General features: G+C 35.1%; 1 protein-coding gene across 1 annotated transcript in view; it reads right to left on the bottom strand.

Moving 5' to 3' along the window:
- Positions 1–1,804: 1,804 nt before the first annotated feature.
- The window catches only part of LOC145981578 (uncharacterized), a 33,658-nt gene continuing 11,250 nt past the window's right edge, over positions 1,805–24,212 (bottom strand). Inside the window, exons 2-3 of the mRNA XM_083114928.1 lie at positions 17,972–18,390; positions 1,805–5,470 (exon numbers count right to left, since the gene is read on the bottom strand). Of these exons, the coding sequence (XP_082971054.1) occupies positions 3,607–5,470; positions 17,972–18,360 (2,253 nt within the window). The 5' untranslated portion in view covers positions 18,361–18,390 and the 3' untranslated portion in view covers positions 1,805–3,606. The remainder of the gene's footprint in view (positions 5,471–17,971; positions 18,391–24,212) is intronic.

The following is a 24,212-nucleotide window of genomic DNA, read 5'->3' as shown; positions in this document are numbered from 1 at the left end:
AGCACTTCACATCGTAAATAGTGCTTGTATAGCACTCTCGTTAAAAATTGAACAGCATATTTGGAATTTGCCTTATCAAATTTGCTTTCTCAATAATTTTTCGCAACTTCTCGTCGGAAGGAAACAAGTAAAAACAGTATCAGTTTTTTAATATTGCGTTTTACTGTACTTGATGACAGACAATATTTAAGACTCAAACTTAGATATGAAATGAGAATCCTACAAAAATACATCATAAAGAACACACGAATTAAACAAACAAAATTACACAAAATTATTTCACTATCTAATCAGGGCTGTACTGTGTTTTCTTCTGCGGCCTTCCCCCATCTGACGTCAAACTTTACAACTCCATCCATTTCGAAAAAGGGGCTTCAGAAACAGGATTCACAGGGCAGGTGGTGTGCAGGTAAAAGGACCTTGGGTCGGCATATTCCCCCGCAGATGAAATGGAAGTAAAGATCTGGAGATATGAGTGCCTTATTTATATTGCCTCTCACACACTCCCAGAGAAGGAACGTTTCCAGATTTTACAACTGTGCCGAAGTGTCAACAAATTTCAAGTCATTCATGTTTGACATAGTAGTGTGTATGGTCTCCATTTAAAATTTCACCATGATAAACGGAAATAATGTAGATACACTTAACGTCAAGGATTCTATGTAGTGTTAGTGTTGATGGTGGTGTAACGGAGTGTGTTCGTGATAGAGTCCAAGTCGTGTGTAGCAGTGGCGGCAATGACCTTAAATGTAGCTCATCTGTGAACCAGGTGTAAAATATAGGAACTAACTGCGAGGAGTAGTATGTTTCATGTTCATCTTCTGACCCAGGTGACAGATCGTCTCTGCTGTTAGATCCAGGTGAGTGGCCGTTAGTTTTAAACAGTTCAGAATTTGATTGATCAATCAATCAATCAATCAATCAATCAATATGATGTACCCCTAGTATGACTTTCATTATATTTAATTGCAAAACCAGAAATGTTCAATATCATATTGTTACTTTAAATAAAAAGTAGCAATATTGGTTGTTTGGTTGATTTGGTGTTTCAAGTGCCTTTGTGCACAGTAAGGCTAATTTGGACTGGACCTACAGTTTAAAGTGGGATCCGAACCACTATGTGCCTCCACCCGATACCGAACCTGGGACCCCTTGATTACAAGGTGACGACGCTAGCACTTCGCCATTGGCGAGGCCCCAGTAGCAATATTTAATCATAACCAATAACATAATTGTAATTCTTTTCTTTTCTTTTCATTGAATTTTGACACTGTAGTGAATTTTCATTTTTTCATCAAAATAATATTTATCATATTTCATTCTTTGTATTTTTCTCCTTTGTATATTTCTTAAACATTTCCAGCATGAAACAAACAATATAGCAAATATTTTTGATACAAATATTTGGAATACTACCTACTTTGATTATGATTTCAGTAATTTTGGATATGTTTAAGTATGTCAAAATAAGATACGAATGCAGGCTATGTCAGATTAGTTACTTAATTGGAAGCACCAGCATCCTATAAACTCGTAAAAAAAATTGCACACAAACTATATTTTTTTCTAGCACTGTGTCCCCTGGAGTGCAAGTCCTTAGGTGAATGTCTGAGTTGGCACCCCCTAGGGTGGCTGTCATGATCCCCTTTCCGTATTTAGTGCCTTTTTTGGGCAGAAAAAATACATAACAACAAAGGTAAATTTACAGTCCATGGCTGCGAACACACAGGATGAAATATTTTCTTTCTAGGGCTTGTATCGCTAAAATAAAGTCTGAATCAGCAGTCATTAAGGAAAACTGGTTTTGACAAATATTAAATTTTATTGATGCTAAACAGTGATACTGCGAATCCACACTACAATAAGTAATAATTACACAATTCTAACAATCAGGTTGGTGTTAGAGAAGAACTTTACGAGAAACAGATGTTATTGATATTTTAACATTACATAATACAAGGGCCTTGCGGATATAGTTCGCACAGGGCCTCACGTTCCCTAACGGTGTCCCTGAGAGGGAAGTTACTTAAATCGTGGCAAGGATGGTGCCTGTAGGCAATGGTGGAAGGATGTTTATTTTCTTAAGTAAGTGGTTGGTATCACGGGGGTAAAGGCAGAGCTTTCACAAGATTTGGAAGTTGGAGATGACAAAGGCTGAGATTCTTTCTGTGGGTGTGTTGTAGTTGTAGCTGATGGGTCGGCCAGGGAGGCTACTATTGTGAATTTTGGGCAGTATGTAAAAAGTGGAGGTGTTGGGTTTTCTGGAATGAGAATGGCTATGGTGGAGGTTCTGGGGTCTCGGGGGGGTCTCAGGTGTGGATGAAGTCCTGGATTTCGCCCAATCTCTTCTCCAATTTACAAAACTTCCACAAACATTTTTCATTCAGGAATTTTTCTCAATAATTATCTTATGGTTATTAAAGTGGCAGATGGTATACAAAGCCAGACCTCTGACTCACGGTATTCCAAAACAATATAACTTAATCACAAGCACTTCTAACTTACATGAGAAAGATTCATGTTCATTAGATCCTAAACTTATTTAGTCAGTAAATTTCCCCTAAATTACCAAAATGCATCACCTATGTGTGAGGAAAATGGTGAACTGTGATGGATCCATGACGGATTCCATTGATGAAACATGGAATGTGCAGATAAATATATAACGTTATTACTCCAAATAGAGATTTCTTTATTCGGCATTATAATGGTGGTTTATAGTTATTAAACATCACGATATATTTGAAAAAAAAAAAAAAAATCCTAGCACGGTGTTTGTAGTTGAACTACAGGGCATGTTGTAAAGCTGGTATTCTCAGCTGATGCTAAAGTGTTGGTTTGCCACATTAACGATTTCTGGACTTAGAAATATTTTAGAGCAGTAAGATAGTTATTGAGAAGTGGATATGAGCAGATCTGATTGATTTATTTGTTTTACTTTACTTCGCTTTTTTGCCACTTTTGGATAATATGTGAAGATGGTAATGAGCGATGATATGATGATATTGATGAATGGACACTTACAAACATTCATGCCCTGGCCAGGATTCAAACCTGGGACCTTTGGCAGCGTAACATGATTTGATAACCATTCTGGCAGGGGGGCTGGCATGAGCAGGTCTGGAATGCCAGTCTAGAATGAGTATACTCCTATTGGTTATGTGTGTCACAGCAATCCAGTAAAGTAAAGGAGCTATTGAGTCTGCAACTTCTCTCCACTATGAAATCTTTTATTAACATTTATTTATTGCAAGCCAGATAAATGCTATAACACACACAGCATGTCCGTAGTACGATTCCTTGAATGTCTTGGAAGAATTGGCATTTGTTGTGAATGATTTGTTACATGCTCAGTACAAACATGGCCTCTCACCTGCATGAATTGCAGAAAGTTATCTCAGATATCTCTTTTGTGTAAATGATTTCTTACAAGTTGAACACAAAAAGCAATTCTCTCCAGAATGAATTTTCAAATGTTGTCAAAGAACACCTTTCCGTGCAAATGATTCGTTACACGTTGAAAGCCCATACGGTCTATCTCCAGTATGAATTATTGAATGTTGTCTAGGAACTCCTTTCCTCGCAAATGATATGTTAAAATGTTCTCTAAGATCTTGTTGAACACACATAGGATTTATCTGCAGTATGAGTTACTAAATGTCGTCTAAGATATTCCTTATTTGCAAATGATTTGTTACAAGTTGAACACACATAGGGTTTATCTGCAGTATGAATTACTAAATGTCGTTTAAGAATTCCTTTCCTTGCAAATGATTTGTTACAAGTTGAACACACATGGGGTCTATTTCCAGTATGAATAATTGAATGTTCTCTAAGGTCTTGTTTCCGTGAAAATGATTTGTTACAAGTTGAACACACATAGGGTTTATCTGCAGTATGAATTACTAAATGTCGTTTAAGAATTATTTTGCTTGCAAATGATTTGTTACAAGTTGAACACACATAGGGTTTATCTGCAGTATGAATTACTAAATGTCGTCTAAGAATTCCTTTCCATGCAAATGATTTGTCACAAGTTGAACACACATAGGGTTTATTTCCAGTATGAATAATTGAATGTTCTCTAAGCTCTTGTTTCCGTGTAAATGATTTGTTACAAGTTGAACACACATAGGATTTATCTGCAGTATGAGTTACTAAATGTCGTCTAAGATATTCCTTATTTGCAAATGATTTGTTACAAGTTGAACACACATAGGGTTTATCTGCAGCATGAATTACTAAATGTCGTTTAAGAATTCCTTTCCTTGCAAATGATTTGTTACAAGTTGAACACACATGGGGTCTATTTCCAGTATGAATAATTGTATGTTCTCTAAGGTTTTGTTTCCGTGAAAATGATTTGTTACAAGTTGAACACACATAGGGTTTATCTGCAGTATGAATTACTAAATGTTGTCTAAGATTTCCTTTCCATGCAAATGATTTGTTACAAGTTGAACACACATAGGGTTTATTTCCAGTATGAATAATTGAATGTTCTCTAAGGTCTTGTTTCCGTGTAAATGATTTGTCACAAGTTAAACACACAAAGGATTTATCTGCAGTATGTGATACCAAATGTTGTCTAAGATATACCTTTTGTGCAAATGATTTGTTACACGTTGAACACACATGGGGATTATTTCCAGTATGAATAACTGAATGTTGTCTAAGGTCTTGTTTCCCTGCAAATGATTTGTTACAAGTTGAACACACATAGGGTTTATTTCCAGTATGAATAATTGAATGATCTCTAAGGTCTTGTTTCCGTGTAAATGATTTGTTACAAGTTGAACACACATAGGATTTATCTGCAGTATGAGTTACTAAATGTCGTCTAAGATATTCCTTATGTGCAAATGATTTCTTACACGTCGAACACACATGGGGTTCACTTCCAGTATGAATAATTGAATGCTGTCTAAGGTTTTCTCTCTGTGCAAATGATTTGTTACACGTTGAACACACATGGGGTTTATTTCCAGTATGAATAATTGAGTGTAGTCTAAGGTGGTGTTTCAGTGAAAATGATTTGTTACAAGTTGAACACACATAGGGTTTATCTGCAGTATGTGATACTAAATGTTGTCTATGATTTTCCTCAGGTGTAAATGATTTCTTACAGGTTGAACACACAAAAGATTTTTCACTACTGTGCTTTCGCATGTGAACCACAATTTCACATTTGTGAACAAACAAATTGCTGCCATCTTTGCAAACAGTAGAGTTTGAAGATTTAATATATTCTGTTTCCCTTGTAGATTCTAAATTAGTTTCACTACTCTTTGTCCCAGAGCAGAGTGTTGTAGGCAGTTTTGAGCTGCATATAGGAGATTTAATTGGTAGTGATTGGGATCCAGAGTTCTTATTTGCACCGAAGTTAGTCTCTCTAAGATATGGATCCTTATCACTATCCATTTTTATCTGTTGAAATTCACTTCTAATTGATGGACATTCCAGTGATAACCTGAAAGAAGACAGACGTATGTAAGAAAATTTAAACACAAATACTTCAGAAAAATGAGTTAGATTTGACATACTAAGCTTTAAACAATTTACTACAGTTTTCTCTAAGCATATTACCAATTAGCAACTACACTGCATTTGCTCTAGTGTTTGATATGCTACTAGTGAAGAATAAAACATTAGTTACAAGTAATAGTACTTCTTGTGAAACAAAAAAATTAACTTCAAGTACTGTGTACCAGTGATTAGAATGCTACATTTTAAAAGTTGTTTTGCTGCAGCTCCGGCTACTCATCCAAAAATGTAGCTTTGCTACAGCTAGAGGTACATTTCCCAAAAAGCAGCTTGCTACGCTATTCATGTGCACTACTCCCTACTTTTATGCTACTTCTGCATAAGAAAAAAACTTGAAACAATCACATGGGTATTCAAAAGCCCCTCCTAGTATGGTAGCAGTACTTACTGGAAAACAGATAGTTATTTATCATAATTCCCGTAATTCGTTACATGTTTGCTCTAACATTGCAGATAGCGGGGGGGAGGGGGGTGATTCTTTGGTACAGTTAAATGAGAAAGAGGTGGAGCAATGCTTTATGTAAGTTTCTTGTTGGGAATGCTTCCCTGAAGACACAATGGAAATTTTGTCACCTTGTAATGAAAGGTTCGATACCTGGCAGAGGCACTAGTGATTCGGATTCAGTCTCGATTAGCTTATCTGTGCATAAAGTGGACTCAAAACAAAAACTAGGAAAGAAGCCTGGTTGGGAGAATGGATACTCCATTCCCCACACAGCTCATCATCATTATCATTCACCATTCTTCCTCATTCTCACAATTAGCCAAAAGTGGCAAAAGCGAGTCTAGGTAACAGAATAACAAAATAAACAAATCATCCTCATTGTCATGATTGGCAAAATTGCAGAACATGTAGAAGAACAACGAAAATGTAGAAGAAATACATACATTTTGAAACTGTATATTAACTAAAGGAAATTATCGTTTCTGCGGAACAGTCAAAAACTTGTACATACTTTTTACAATATCATAAATCATATTGAGGAAACTCATGTGTAAACCTGAGTGTTCTATAGGTATGGCAATTTTTAAATTTATGAACAAATATTATGACGAAAATAATTGTAATTCCAGAAACTATATGTCTATCATTCTTGTAACAATAATGATTTCTTGCTAGTGAGATCCTATGTATTAACAATGATCAATGCTGTTACCGTAGCTACTGAGCAATGCTTTGTCATTGTCCATCCATTGATCACTTGTTTTTGCACTGCAAGATGTGTTTTACACAGTAATTTATGACATTTACCTGTCTCTTACAGAATGGATATCCACAGGATTTGTTCCTGGGGTGGTGCAAATTAGGCATTTTTCTCCCCAAAATAGTGATGCAGCTCAAAAAACATGGCTGTTAGCCAGAATATATTCATATATGGCAGTTCAGTTTAGTTATCTGGATATTAAATTTATTCTATACTAATGAAATAAATTATAAAGTATAAATTGTAATCTTCGATATCAAGATATTTTTAATCTAGATTATTTGTAGCTATTTCCATGTAATAGACTTTGTCTTTATGAACCTACTGCAGTAGTAAGAGTTATTGTTGAACATTTCTTTGACACTGTGCTCACATTCAAAATTCTTCTCAAATTGCAGAGAAGAAATGTAGTTGTAGCAAAATTTTCACTACAACTACAGGAATTTTGTCGCTTCACTAGAGCTACAGCTACAATTTTCAAAATGTAGTGCCGCTACAGCTACCGCTACAAATTTTGTAGATAGCTACAGTAGCGATGGTACAAGTAGCGTACTACTTCCGACCACTGCTGTGTACTTGTAACCTGTAGTAATACACCATGATATCTCAAAAGAAAAGGTGCTCCTGTAGAAGGCGACGAGATGAGTATTTTATAAATAATACTTTTTACCTTTATGTTCATGTTTTTGTAAGGGCGGGAGTCCATGATAAATCTTGTGTGATATTTGGATTTTCCAGCTAAATGCATTACACTAGAATACATGAGCGTTGCTGAATAAAAACAGTTCATACATTCTGATTCTCTGTCACATAGGATCTTTCAACCTGGCCTTTCTATTGCTCCACTGGTCTATTGTTTTTCATAAATTGTAAATAAACCACATACGATTTTCTCTTATCCCATAATAAACACATGACACGAATGAAATATATCAGATAGCTACATTTTATAGCTATAGTTAAATATGAAAACAATGATATGGAATTTTATTTCAAGTCAAACATATGCACTGCTTTTTGATTGAGATCTGCTATGTTGACAACAGAATATTTGTTAGAAGCTTTAATAGAAAGCATTCATCTGCAACTGAAAGAAATAGTGCAAAACTTTGTTCTATGTGATTCATTGAAAACATAGTGATCATGATAATTGATGATAAGGTCCTAGAAAATATGATAATTGCGTTAGTAATTTATGTTTTTCTCTACATACTTATTAAAAATTATCTCCATTAGCAAGACTGTGTTTTAAAAATTCCATGATATTAATAGTGGTTTGCAAATTTGCATTGACTTCATACCCATAGGACACAATGGGTCTCTAGGTTGCTTTCAGGAAGCTACGGGTGTGTGGTACAGAGATTTTTGGTCAGGATGAGATTGGCATGGAAAATCTGTGAAAATCTAGAATTATATAAGCTATTTTCTCTTAAGTGATTCTTTCTTGCACTTCTAGAATGAAAACTAACAATTTCCAAGACTTAACATTCAGAGAACATTGAGAATTAACCACTTTCAAAAATGGCCATTTGGAATATCCAGACAGTTCTGGATCCCAAAAATTCAGAAAATCACTACCCGAAGTCAGGACTGGGACTGGAAATATTTTTCCTGATCCCAGTACTGACTTTTTTAGAATCCCACACACACCTACAGGCAGCTGTACATTAGGAATTTTTGTTGATTTATAAAACATAGTAGTAACCATAAGAACTTCTCAAACACAAATTGCAAAATGCATTTTATTTGATGCAAACGATGTCTGCCTACTGAATGCTAATGGTGTACGTAATGTTCACTAGGACTTGCAATCACTATGTTTGTATATTTTTCACACTAGTAATTTTTTTTTTCCTAGTTCACCAATGAGACAGTGTGAACACAATGGGTCCCATGCTTTCCTTCACACAGCTGTAAATTTTGGAGTCTATTGTTAATTTGAATAACATTTATTTGTGTTTCATGAAAATATTATGTACTTATGTATTAAAAATTGAAATTTTTGACAGTAAAAAGTCAAAGAAAAATGCATAGGAGATGCAGGATTGACTTTCAGAGGATGATATTTGAACTGATGTATTAATTTTACCAACAATGACACTGCTTGAAGTGGTTCTGGGGTTCCAGAGGATGCCACAGTGGGGTGATGACATCATCAGTCAACCAGACTGACCATATTCCATTCCCCAAAAAACAAGAAAGAGTCAATAATTAAACAAATATTAGGTCAAATATGTATTACACCTTTGGTATTTTAGGGTTTTAAGCAATATGATTGTTCCCTCGAGCTGATCTCTTCTCCCCCACAAAAATTGTCTTCTGCCTCTCATCAATGAATACCTAGGAATGATGAGGAGGGAGTGGTAAAGTCAACTGAAGGGTGGTGCTGATCACATGATTCTAACTATTGCCATAGGACAATATCGAAAATGTGTGAAGTCCTACTTCCAAAACATTTTCATGCCATCATGGCAAACTTCAATTCACATGGAATAGATATGCCCTTATCTGTAACATAGAAGTTCTTAGTAGTACTAATTCATTGTTGTTATATGTTATTGCTCCCCATAATATTGTTTATAATTTTATTGTTTTCTTTTTATCTCAGAAACAAATTTTGGAATCATTAGTTATGAATGCAATCATATGTGATTTCAACATTACAGTCTCTATGTTTCTTTATGTAAATTTCACAATTTATTGTTCGCATCAATAATGTTTAATAACGTAATACTTTGGTGTTTGAAAGAATTGTCAATTTTATTCACGTATTGTGATTTTACGGAGTCTGAGACCCAGTGGGTCACAGGACATACGGTGTTTGGCAATAACTGAATAACCAACAAAATATCACTTAACCTTTAAACAGCCAATGGATCATATATGACCCATGATGCCGATTACAACATTCACATGCTTTTAGGACCTTCATACTTGTATGTGAGGTTGTAAACGCTGACAGATGCTGAGATAAGACTTTGAAATGTCTTGTGGAAATGACTTTGAAATGTCACTCATCCCCATCTTTGCAAATTAGCCAAGAGGCACAAAACGCGAAGTAAAATAAACTAAATCAATCAATCAATCATCCAGTGAATAAATATCAGTCATTCTTTTTGCTGCACATGTACCAGTAATTAGTCAAAAAAACAAAGATGAAATTGAGTTTGAGATTTTGTTTAAGTTCACTTTTATGCACGGATAGGCTAATTAGGACTGGACCTACAGTTTAAAGTAGGATCCGAACCACCATGTGCCTCCACCTGGTACCAAACCTGGGACCCTTTGATAACAAGGAGACGTTGTTACCACTACACCATTGGGAAGACAAATACATTTTACAGAGTTTTATAATAAGGTTTGCTATGAATTTTTCAGTAAATAAAACTTGGTGCTCAAGATAAATAAAATATGGCCAGTTCCGTGGCAGAGTGTATTAATTCATATCCTTCGATCTCACCATAGAGTACCGTCATGTGCATCATTCATTGTTCTTTGTGAGGGTCCCATCATCAATCATCTCTCCTAAATGCTACGTAAATGCTTCTAAAAATTTTTATAACAAATAGTACTTTACACGAAAGCATTTTATGGAACATTTCGGTTAGCTGTTTCAAATACAATATACAATACATACAGCACAAAAGGCACGTCGAGTTACACTGTCGATGCTGAGTGCACGGTGTTTACAATTGGAAAAGCTAAAATATTCTTTCATAAGTGTACAGTAAATGTAGTAAAGTATGTATTTAATCAGTGCCAATTTTCGCTACCTAAAATCATTTAATATGAAACGATATTCCTCTCGGTTGAATAGTTATTATCGTTCAAAAGCTTGAAGCTTAACATTGTTTACATCTCACGCGACCTTCATTACATTTGCACTCTTGATAATGAGGTCGCTTCTGATTGGTTATGTTATGGAAATAGAGCAGGTTCTCTCCTTGAGAAATGCCTCGAAACATGCCATAACATTTCTCACTTTACACGGTAGCTTTTTGGTCATGGCATAAATGTTGAGAAAAATGCTTTTGTCTAAAGCGGGCCTTAGAATTCATATAAAACAAATGAATTATGTAGAGTGTGCAGCAAATTCTTCTAGCAGGATGTGTCTTTAGTTTTATTTAATTACACGTATTGTAACTGATATTGACTAATGAATAGTATATTACTGTTATATATATGCAGTAACATTTAATAATAATAATAATAGTAATTGTTATTATTAGTATTGTTATAATAATAATATCATCATCACATGTTGTTGTTGTTGTTGTTGTTGTTGTACTAACTAGCCATGAAGTTTGTCTAAATGTTACCGATGTACATGGAACAACGTTATTGATTGCTTGAAATTAAAATTTTGTATGCGTCAGCACTTAGGCCATTTGCAACCATCACATTATACGGGGTCAAGCCCTCACAATGAAAAGCAAAAAAAACACCATGCATGTCTCTAAAATCTCCTTACCCAGGGTATCAATCGAGGCTGTATTGGGGCAATCAGGCAAAACACAGAACGACATGCAAGTATACAAAGGTAGCCTCCTCACTGGCTTAATGTAATGGCGTCGCCTTGTAATCAAGGGGCCCTGGGTTTGATACCCTGTGGAGGCATATAGTGGTTCCCACTTTAAACTGTAGGTCCACTCTGGATTAGCCTCCGTGCATAAATTGGACTTAAAAACAAAAACTGAAATCAAACAACCCTACAAAGGATTATTCTGGCTGTAGGTTCAGGCATCAGAGCCTCCTTGGCCTGCAAGATTGCAGCTGCCGAAGTAAAGTACGTGGAAATGAGGTTAACATTTGGGTGTGCTCAGAAGAACATCATAACATAGGTGCATATTGTTTAGTAATTATTACAGTGGAAATGTTTTCTTTCAAGGAAGTAAAAATCTGTAAACAGAAGACGAGCCAGAGAAGTATATTACATGTGGGGGAAGTACATCCACCAAAAGACATAGACAGTTTGTACAATGCTGCCGCAAGAATAAATTTTGATTGAGTAAAAAGGTGCACGATTTAACAGATGTGTTGAGAAAATTTTACTAATATTAAGTCCTTAAGAAGACTAGAAGCAGATGCTTCATCCTACCACTTGTTTTCTTAAAGTCTTTGTTCATCAAAGCATGCTGAGAAATGCTTGATTAGAACACCCACAATTGAATAAATATTATCCATCAAGAAATGTGTTTCATGTGACAAAGAAGAATTATTCATGTCTCTGGAAATGTAGTCCATGCAGAGGAAATGTCAAGTGAGGCTGGCACTTCCTGTCGTGTCAATAGAATTATTGCCATAAGAATTTTTTCTACATGCTTGACACAAAAATCTATCCAGAGAAAGCAGGGAAGTATTGCAATGTCAGTTCCGTGTATGCAAGATTATATAGTTTGAAAAAAAATCTGAGCAATTTTTCCATACACAATGCTGTATCTATTTCTTAAAAGTTTAGTGTGGTCACATTTCTAGCCTAGGTAATTTAAATTGCAACTATCTGAAAGGTTCCAGGCAATATTGCTAGGAAGTATGAGTATGCAAGTCATGTAAATCTCTTGATTTGATTGATTGATTTGGTGTTTCAAGTACACTTTATGCACAGAAAGGCTAATCAGGACTGGACCTACAATTTAAAGTTGGATTCGAACCACTATGTGCCTCCACTGGGTATGAACCCAGTACCCCTTGCTTACAAGGTGATGATGCTACCACTGCGCCATCGAGGAGGCCACTTGTAAACCTCTTGAGATGATGGAGGCCAGACTTCGACTTTGTGTGTTTTGCAGCGGAGTTGCTAGCACATAACGCTACAGCCCGAGGGGTCCTGGGTTCAAATCCTGGCCTGGGCATGGGATGTTTGTGAGTGTCCATTCATCATAACATCTATCACTCATCCCCATCTTCACAAATTAGCCAAAAGTGGGACAAGAAGCGAAGTAAAATAAAGCAATCAATCAATGTGTTTAGCAGCTTCATGAATAGAGTTCCCCTCTACCTTAGCCAAAATGTCCTTGTCTAACCAGTCTTAAAGTTAGGCAGGTGCATGGGAATGGTATATCCCCAATGCTAGCAAAATTTTCGCTAATCATCTCCCAAGCTACCTCATTATTACTGTAGACGATAGGGCAGGAGTGACGTATGCAAGACACTTTCTCAGCATAATATACGTGTGCTTCAGCTTGGCAGGAGCATTGCAGGTCATACACCTCCGAGTATAGAAGAGTGAGATGCAATGTTTCACCCTTCTCATTGATCTTATTGCAACCATCGACTGTCAACCATAAAGTGTACACTTGGATTGTATCAAACTGGAGTTGACAAGACGAAGCTTACGGCTGAGCAAGGTGAGTGAGTGGTAATTGCCTTACCGGATACAATCCTTTTGAATATCCTTCCCAGAACTTAATGTGAGGAACGAGAAAATGGTATTTTTATTAAAGATCTACCAATCTCCGGTGTCGTCTCTATCACCGCGAGAAAATAGGTGTGAGCGAAGGTGAAGGCTAGAAGCTAACACGTTCTCTAAGCCTTTAGCCAGCGACTATATCTCGGGGACTAAACATTCTCTCAGGTAATATTTTCCAGTTCAAGAGCTGCTTCTAATATGATGTACGTCCTCAGATGGTTTAAAAGTAGCAAATCCTAAGTCAGATTACCTACCCTACTGTAAATACTGAAATAAATTAAGGAGGAACCAAATTCTTGGTATATGCTATAACAGACACTTTTCTTTGCAGACTCTTTTATTTGATCATCATAATCCTGCAAGTACTTAAATTTGTTTTGCAAGGAAGTAACTTTGAGTTTCAACCCTCGAATTAAAGAATATATCTTCTCGAATAAAATCAAATACCATAGCTTTTTAAAAGCAGATTTTCTTGCTTCACTACATTCACCAATATTTTCGGGCTTACCTGGTCTGAGTTTGTTATAGGAAAAGTAATAAGATTTATGATAACATACTTCTGCAGCTAGGATCTCCCTTCATTTGATTGATATTATTTCTTCTCGCTTATCTCAATTGCAGTCCCATGCAATTTCTTATAAACTCTAAGCTCAGCAACTTGAGTAAGTGCTTCCCTTAATCTTCATATTCTCTTATATTTGCACACTTTATTACACAAAACACAAATCTTGATATAAATTATATATTCGTCTGTGAGTGTCCATTTCAAGCATTTCTCAGCATGCTTTGATGAGCAAGGACTTTAAGAAAACAGGTGATAGGATGAAGATGATAGTCTTCTTAAGGACTTGATATTAGTAAAATTGGCTCAACACATGCCAAGAAAATTTTCATCCGATAAATCACGCATCTTTTATCTCTATCAATATGTCTGCTCACAGCAGCATTGCACAAAACTGTCTATGTCTTTTGGTAGATGTATTCCCACACCCTTGTAATATACTCCTCTGGTCAGTCTTCTGTTTTTACAGATTTGTACCTTCTTGAAAGAAAACATTTTGACTGTAATTAATAATAGAGTACACACCCAAATGTTAACCTCATTTCCACGTACTTCACCTCGGCAACTGGAATCTGCAAACTGCAATCTGATGTCTGAACCTACGCCCAGCATAATCCTTTGTAGGGTTGTTTGATTTCAGCTTTTGTTTTTAAGTTCACTTTATGCACAGATAGGCTAATTTGGAGTGGACTTACAATTTAAAGTGGGATTGAAACCACTATGTGCCTCCACAGGTTATCGAAACTAGGGCCCCTTGATTACAAGGCAACGCTATTACATTAAGCCAGCGAGGAGGAGGCTACCTTTGTATGGTTGCATGTTGTCCTGTGTTTTGCCCATATGTGTGCTGAGTGCCCCAATACAGCCTCGATTGATACCCTGGGTAAGGAGATTTTAGAGACATGCAAGGGTGATTTTTTGTACATTGTAAGGACTTGTCCCCGTATAATGTGATGGTTGCAAATGGCCTAAGTGCTGAAGCATGCAAAATTTTAATTTCAATTAATCAATAACGTTATTTCATGAACATCGGTAACATTTAAATATTGATTGATTGATTTTTGTTTATTTTACTTCGTGTTTTGTGCCTCTTGGCTAATTTGCGAAGATGGGGATGAGTGATGAAATGATGAAATTGATGAATAGACATTCACAAACTACCAAGCCCGAGCGGGATTCGAACCTGGGGCCCTAGGATGCAGTGCGATGTGCTAACCGCTCGGCCTCAGGGTCCGGCTAACATTGAAACAAGATTGATGGCTAGTTAGTACAATAACAACAACAAACAATCATGATAATAATAATAACAGTTATTATTATAACAATACTAACAAAAACAATTACTAATGTTATTTTTATGAAATGTTATTGCATGTATATAACAGTAATATACTATTCAATAGTCAACACCAGTTGCAATATGTGTAATTAAATAGGACTAAGGACATATCCTGCTAGAAGAATTTGCTGCACACTCTTCAAAATTCATTGAATTTATATGAATTCTAAGGTGACAACCAACAAGTGTAATATGTCAAGTTAAAGATAAGTGGTTACGCTACAATGTTTGTTTAGAACATTTTCTTCTCAGGTGCCTAGATTATTAAATAATTAATGATTAATATAATATTAACAGTAAAAAATACGAATTTGTTTTACTAATCTGTGAATAACTTCTTAATGGTTGCTCCTAACAAAAAAACAGAGGTAACATTAAATATAGAACACATATTAACCCTTCATTTGTAAAAAAAACATCATTGAAATCAGACCATTGGTTTCAGAGATAGTCGCTTTGTCAACATCCGCCATTTTGGATTGGCCGCCATTTCTATTAGTTCCCACTTTGAGATGGCAATCATGTTTTTTGGTATCCTTGCACCCATATAACTGTCGCATGAAGGAAAATTAGTACCCCAAAATTATGCCGAATTATTGATTTTGGCCACTTGCTTGATTAATTGTTCACAAGAAAATGTTTTTCATGAAACTGATGATTACAAAAATAATTAAAAATTTGTTGTAAATTTGATATAAGTTTCTGTTGATTGTTATATAAGATATTATTTGATAAAAAAAAGTAAGAATTGCAGTTTGCCAATTTTGAATCTTCTAACAATTTTCTGGAATGAAGGTCTCTGTGTATAGCAAGTATAAAATAGGGATGTGTTATGCATAGTTGGTGCCTCCCTGATGGCACTGTGGTAGTGTTGTCACCTAGAAATCAAGGGGTCCTGGGTTCGATACTTGGTGGAGGCTTGTGGTTTGGATTCCACTTTAAATTGTAGGTTCAGTCCCAATTAGCTTGACTGTGCATAAAGTGGACTGAAAACACCAAATCAACCAACCAACTATGCATAGTAGATATTGCATCTGTAGTATACTGAATCCCCTTTACCTTACAGTTAATGCCTCAGAATAAAATACATCAACCTGCCTCTTTCACATTTTCACTATAGGTTGTAGAAAAACATATTTTTTTTAGAATCATGCCACAAATTATCAATCAAATTCAGAAATTTTCCTCTTTCTGCGCAAACTTAATGGTTATATCTTGCAGGTAGAGCAAAACCTGATTCAGTGTTTCAAATTTTACATAAATTTGTGATTTCAAATCGAGCATGCAGAATCGTAAAAATTTTCCAAGATTCTTGATCCATTTTACTATTCCTTTTCGACTGCTTATTTTATTAGCAATTTTCGAAGCAGTCAACTACGTGTACAGATGTATTTTCTGCTATGCTGTTGCAGACACGAAATGTGCCATGTGGTAAATTAATGACACTCCACAAACTTATCTACACAAATGTGATCAGCAGACTTATATGTAAATACAAATTTATGTATGAAGCAGAAATCAGTTTCATTATCAGTTTCAACATCAGTATTATCTTTGTGCATCATGGCATGAACACTCGAAAAATTCAGTTTCAATTTTCCATATTTATACACATATTAGGTTCTGGCTCATATTTTACTTATTTTAGGTATTTTTACATATTATTTCCATATTTCAGAACATTTCTCAACATATACTCCATATTCGTGCAATAACTACATGTCCTTGTGTAACTGAAAGAGTTGGGTGAATTTCTTGCAAATAAATATAGTATGTGACAAGCATTTGCCCATTCATTGTATTCCAGAGAATTCTCGCATTGCTTTTAAACAAAATATCCTTTTATGTCCACACATGAAACCAAAAAATACATGGAAATTTCAATATTGATTGATTGATTTGGTGTTTTAAATCCACTTTGTGCACAGTAAGACTAACACTAACAGAATTAAATCTAACACTTTTAACAAACATAGAATAAGTATCAGCAATCAAGCACCTTAACACAAGTTATTCACCTTCACCAGAATTCATACCACAGTAAGGTCACTGATGTGAGAACAACAACCTAAAATACAACATATAATAAGTAATCCACCACATGCATTCCACATCACACAGAGTTGCCAGAGATTTCATGACCGCATAATACCATTCTCTACTTTGTTATAATGCATATCTGAAAACTAAAACAGAAAATACACATGTAAAAGAAAATTCAAAACAAAATTTTTCACTCTTGCAGCAGTATGGATGATCAACAGCATCATGCTACTTTTTGCCAGGCATCCATATTTTGTTTTTAAAGATGGGAGGGAGGGGGACTTGGAATCCATACTTCATTGTGTTCAATGTATAGAAAGTAGTTATGAATTAATGAAACATTCAAGTTCAACAAATTTTTCAGTGAGAATGATGAATGTCAGATGTAGAAAAACCTTAAAATAATTCAGGTGCTAGCCCCTTTATCTCAAGATCTGCTTTTCTTTTCAAATGCAGTTGAAGAAAGCCATAAATCCAACTAAGATAATGTTACACATTTTTATCTACCGGGTGGTCCAAAAGTCCCGCAATGGTCAAATATCGTGAGAAATACACAGCGAATCGGAAAATGAAAAAAATACGTGTTTAGTAAGTGAAAGAAAGCTATTATTCTGATTTAATTTTACATGTGATACAGATAACATATAAACAATAAAAAATAACACTGTACTCGTTATTTAAAAAAAAATTATGGAATTTTCCATAAGAACTCAAGATATTGTAAAAATATATATTTCTTTTAGAACTGAATTTGAAAATCTAAGTGACTGGTGAAAATTTTCAGACACTATGGCAACTGGGTGAACTGTATTTTTCTACCCCTGAAGAAAGTATTATGGTATTAATTTGAAAATACTCCATGCACTCACCTTTCTGTCTCTGCACTTAGACAGCCATCTTCAATTGGGAATTCACTCTTCACATCTTCAGATTCTACTTTAACTTTGTCACTCTCATTACTTTTGAATGCAACAGCACCATAATGTGCAATATCGTCACTCATATCCAAATCCTTACTATCCTCTGGCAAAAATTCACTCATTCCAGCATTAGAGTGCAAATATACGTGAAAGTAGTTACCAGCAACATTCCCTGGTTCATCGATTTTCATTTGTTCCTCTTTTGGTTCAGATTTATTAACTGATGATAAAGATGGCTGCCAAGTGTTTTCATTTGACTCTTGGGACTCACTCTTTATTGAACACGTCATGAGGTCAGGATCTAGCTTCAGCAGTGAGGGCAAAGAGACAGACTCCATCTGTGATGATGAGGGTGAGGCACTTGAATCCTGAAAAGATATTTTACACACAAACTTCAGATGGTGTTGAAAGTGAAGACAAATTACAATAACACACACACTTTTGAAAGAGAAGATGTCAACTGGCAATCAAGCTGAGGATTTTAGAATTATGCATCACATTCTAGGATTGCTTTGACTGTTTATCATCTACTTCCAGGGTGGATAAAAATCATTATTTTTATATAAAAATATGTTGCTGTTTTTTAAATCAATATTTTTGAAAACCCCTTTTGAAATTAATTGCATGGCTTGTGGCACCATACATTAAAATATATGTTTTTTTTTTATATAGCAAGTCTTTATCTAGTAAACGACCCTGTAAAATATTTGAACAATTTGATTAAGGCAATAAAAAATTATATGTAAATACACATTTTTCTGTTTCTGATACTGTATATATGAACCTACTATGGAAATGTTTGTTAATGATACTATAATAATTTCAGTAAATATTCTTCCAATGAAAGTACAATATCCTGAATGTACTCTATAATTGTAACTTAAGATATTTTTATAGTCTTTGTAGCTGAATCTTGGCATTTTTTTAATGATAGTTTGTACATGTTTATTTACAATTTAATGATAATGACACTATATCCAGTTTAACGTAATTAGTATATTGTATATTTTTCTACACAAAATGTTTGCTATTTTTGCACAAAAAATTATTGAAATTTAAATCAAGAGAAATGTAAGTGCATTTACATTTCCTTTTCTATGAGCTTCCCAGCATCAGTACATATATTTTGTTTCCATTCTTTTCCTTTCTTAGAGCCTAATAAACACCATTAAATGATTACTACTAGTAGGAGATGTGAGGAGATGGAAAAAAGAAAATAGAAGGGAGGAACAAGAGACAGGGATAAGAGTGTGGAAATTAAATGATAACATGATAAAAGAGAAATATCAAGAAATATTGCAAACAAAAGTGCCAAGAGATGAATCCAAAGGAGTAGAAACAGAATGTATAAGATTTAAAACAGAATTAGTAGAGGCAGCTGAAAAGGTATGTGGTAGGACAAGCAAGAAATGAAAGAAGAAAGAAACACCATGGTGGAATGAAAGAACTAGAGACGTAGTGGAAAACAAAAATGATGCATTTAGAAAATGGTTGAAAGTTAAATCACAAAACGAACGAAAAGAGAACATGGAAGACAAGAAAGAGGCAAGAACAGTAGTAAAGGAGGAAAGAAGAAAGTAGATGGAAGAATGGGCCAAAGTGCTACAAGAAGATGCAGATGGGAACAAGAAAGTATCGTATGGATTAGTGAGAGAAAGAAAAAGAGAAAGTGGAGGTAAGGGATAAAAGGGAAACATTGTAGAAGAGGATGAAGAAATAAGGAGAATGTGGACATATCATTTCGAGAAATTGCTGAATGTGAAAAAAGGAAATGAAAATGAAGTGAAGGGAAAAGTTAATCTCACATGGAAAGAAGTGGAGGAAGCTCTGAAGAGAGGTAGAGCACCTAGAGTAGATGAAGCGCCAGAGGAAATGATACTAGGAGCAGGAGTGATTGGTGTGCAGTGGCTGGATAGAGTGTTGAAAGCGGTGTGGCAAGAGAGAGAAATGCCAAGAGATTGGACAAAGGGACTAATAGATCTCATATTCAAGAAGGGTGACAGAAAGGAATGTATAAACTACAGAGGAATAACACTTAGTGCCACTTAGCAAAGGTATATGAGAAAATATTAGAGAAAATAATAAGGGAAGTAACAGACACATATAAAAAAAATGCAGCCAGTGGAGAGGAAATTTTTAAGGAATTTGGGGAAGACTAGAAGGGATAGAATGAGGAGATCCCACAGACAGTGGGTGTGGTGAAGCTTCAGGACAAGATAGATCAGGCACAGGTAAGATGCAGAAAGACTACCAATAGGAGCTTACCATGTACAAGGAGTGGGAATAAGGCCAAGGACGAGACCAAGATGTCAGTGGAAAGAGCAGAGTTAGAAGAATAGGATAACATTGGAAAACCGTGGAAAGAGAGGAGTTGTGGAAGACCGGGAAAAAATGGAGAGGCTTGACTTCTATGATGACCCAGCCAGAGGTAGGAAATGACGAAAAGTGATTCTGATATCTACAAAGTCCTTATGTACAATACTATAGATTATTTGAAGTGATTTTTTTTTCAAAATCATCGGATTTAAATCGTTATTTAAATCAACCAGTTTTAAATAAATTCACCTTGTCTACTTCAATATTATTTGCACCTTCTGATTTCACAGAATAATGGAAAATCAAACTATCTCAAATTAAACTCTGATCTGAGACACCATTCTAAATCTTCCAACCAAACTTAAAGAATATAAAAATTGCTAGAAGGAAGTAATACTTCCAATCTTCTAGATTTGGGTTCAAATTCAGTACTATCTTCTGAATGTGTACCCTGTAAATAGCTATTATAAAAATTACCCATCAATTTGGGTTTGTACGTGGGTAGTTCAATAAAATGTAGTCTCAACCTACTTCATATGAAAGAGCATGATGCATATCTGTTTACTACATAAGGGTCATTCCATGTCAAATCAACCAATAAAAAAATATTTTTGAACCTTTAGGATTTAGATTTTTAAGATTCTTTGTTTATTCATAGTACCTATCAAGAGGACGAAAACTGCCAAATTTAAGATTTTTTGGGCTCATAGTTTTTGAGTTATTGACTGTCAAAAATCGCAAAATTTGATGCCATTTTGAAATCTCTAAACAGTTGTAGACCAAGAGAGCTCGAATTGGTGTCATTCTCTTCTTCTTTTAATGAGCTTTAATTTGAAATTTGTTAGAGGTGCATATTATGCCAACTCAATTGAAAATGAAGAGAGAAAATCATAAAACATAAGCATAGCATACATAGTCAGATTTAGGCTCAAGGAGAAAGTAGGGAGAATATCTGATGTATCAATTAATACAAAACTGGTTTAAAAATAATTAATTCTTGTGAAAGAGCGGACTTCCTAAAGAAGGCTCTACCAGTAACATTATGACTAACTATGCCACACATTATAATATGCTATCACTGCAGATTTCAAAATTTGACTACCAACAGTGCAACATTTTATAATGGTATGTTTTTGAATTTGATTTAATTGGTTGATTGATTTGCTTCATTACACTTTGCTTTTATGCTACTTTTGGCTAATTTATGAAGATGAGGATAAGCTATGATATGATGAATTGATGAATGGACACTGACATTCATGCCCAGGCCAGGATTCGAACTGAGGACTCCTGGCATCGTAGCGTGATGTGCTAACTACTACACTATGGAGACCGGCTATTCCAATTCAGATGATGCAGAAAACACAATGAAGCACATGCTGTACTTGCTATTTATTTTTAGTGAACTGTACTTGGAAATTCAAGTACACATGAAGATTTTCAGGCACTCTGTATGTGTCAACCCTTGGCCTGGATCATTGTAAAGGTTTACATATTGTAATTAGAAATAATATGGATGCTAGATTCTGTTAATGGCATCAAGTTGTGTTTGGGTAATGTCAGGTAACTAAAACAAACCTCGTCATTTGTTAGGTAACTCAGCTGCACAGGGGCATAACCTTGCTCACTTGGAACCGAGATGAACACAACTTACACAGGCAGAGTACAGTGTATCTTGGTATATTTTTTCTTCTGGCCCAAGGGGCATGATAATGGCCTTTTCCTAATTTGAAGTTTTTCAAGCATATTTCTCTTGTTGGTTAAAGTTGTGAAATTATTGGTTGAAGGACACAGGGGCCATATGGAATCTATGCTCAGTTACATTAAACTCAGGAAATACTTCTCTGACAATCATATACGTTTTTAACATTTTACATGTTCTATTCATTAGACATTACCTACTTGCAGGAGCATAACTAACACTGCCCCCCCCCCTCTACATTCAGTTGCATTCATTTAAAAAAAGCTCTCTTTTTTTAAATATTAATACACACCTACATTTATCTGTATTAGGTACATTCGAATGTGAATGTATACCACGCAAAAACTGGCATGAAAGGTTAAGACAACAGACAAACTTTACACGAGTTTTAAAAAGTCATACCTCGCTAACAAGTCTATGATGTTCAGAAAATATTGCAGAAGAACTTTGTACATTTGTCACAACTTCTCAATGTCCCAGCAGAGCCAAATTACAAGTAGATAATGTTATTAATACATCTAAAAATTTTTTAATGGTTTCGCACTTCTTATACATACTTTGTTGCAACATTATTAGAACATATTTATGATTTTTGCAGGCTCTATGTCATACATAATGCATTCAAGATGTGAGTTCGGCATATTTCCTGTTCTTTTATTGTTTGATTATTTTTGATATTAACTTTTATAAGAATTTATTTTTTGTTTTGTTTATTTTTACAAATCATTAATTTTACCATTACACCATTCAAACCTATCAGGAAACAACCTGCATGGTTCACAATAAATAGCAACTAATAAAGATGAATAACATAAACAAAATCTCTCTATTCTCTGTCTGGTATAGTGCTGGTGTAATAATAATCGGAGGTGAAATATCACCCGTCTTTCCAGAAAGGTAGTTGTGTTTTACTTGGTTTGGATGATAAAAATTGAAGCTGTAAATACAGACCAATATCGGGATTCACAAAGTCAAAATTTCACTTGTTGCACCTCTTGTAATGACCACATGATTTAAACTACTTGCAAATGAAGTATTTCGTCTAATCTGATAGTTCACTTTATACTTCTCTAGTAATTAACATTTTCTGTTTCTGTTTGTAGGGGCAAAAAAATATTTTAAAATATATCTTAACTCCAAAAGGAAAACTTTCTTAATTTATCATTCTTAATGCACCCCCACCCCCTTTGCACCATGGGGGTTGGAGGGTTGTTATTTACGCCACTGCCTACTTCCATTTTCACTATTATTAACAAGCGAAAATTGAAAATGTATTTGTTTTACTTTTCAGAATTATGGAATAGATATTGTAAAATTGGCTATAACTCTTCAGCCAATACTTTATACTGACATTTCAGTTTTACATGCAATATTGAGAACAAAACAACACTTTAACAATGTAGGGTCCAGGGAGGAGGATATGTCCAATTTTCAAAATTTCCCAAAAATTACGACTTTAAAAAATGTTGCATCATTTCCTCTTTTCCTTTCAAAAATGGGCCTGAGGATTACATATTCTCAAGGAGTATTTTTGTCATACTTGCCTGCAAATTTGTTCACACGGATGATATCAGAAGTGAAATTTTGGATTTTTTCTATAAGCTAGCAACACTGCTGCTCTTACACATGATTATCATTATTTCCAACACAAAGTATCAGCCAATGTTCAATGAAACTTTGCATGGTTGTAAGGAATGTAATACTTGTAAATACTACATTTTCACTTTGGTCTATTGTGGTGGCCACAGAGGCATACTGTACAACTTTTCTGGAATGTCTGGAGTAGCAACGCGCAGAGGGGAAAGCTTGTGGGTGGGGCCAGACTAGGTAGGGAAGGGTGCAGGATGAAAGCAATGAAAGCTGTGCCGTATAACAGCCGTAAAGCAAAACACTTTCTGCTGCCAATTTCTTTTTATTCTCAACAATGGCCAGTGCACGGGTGCCCACAGGGGGGTTTCATGACACGCCTGCATCATGGAATTTTTTGGGGGGGGAACAAAATTTTATACCAATTCTATATATCTTCACACAAAAATGGGGGGATCATATTGTTTGATTGACTTGTTATTGATTTTTAGTTTTGGTTATTATGTATAGTTTTTCTACCTACCTGTGGATGATTGCGGTGAAAGGGTTGAAATGAAACACCACCTCTTATGCCTTTAGAATCGG

The sequence above is a fragment of the Lepisma saccharinum genome, chromosome 29 (assembly GCF_977018435.1).
Source record: "Lepisma saccharinum chromosome 29, izLepSacc3.1, whole genome shotgun sequence".
Taxonomy (NCBI): Eukaryota; Metazoa; Arthropoda; class Insecta; order Zygentoma; family Lepismatidae; genus Lepisma; species Lepisma saccharinum.
This window is presented reverse-complemented; position numbering and strand designations above follow the sequence as displayed.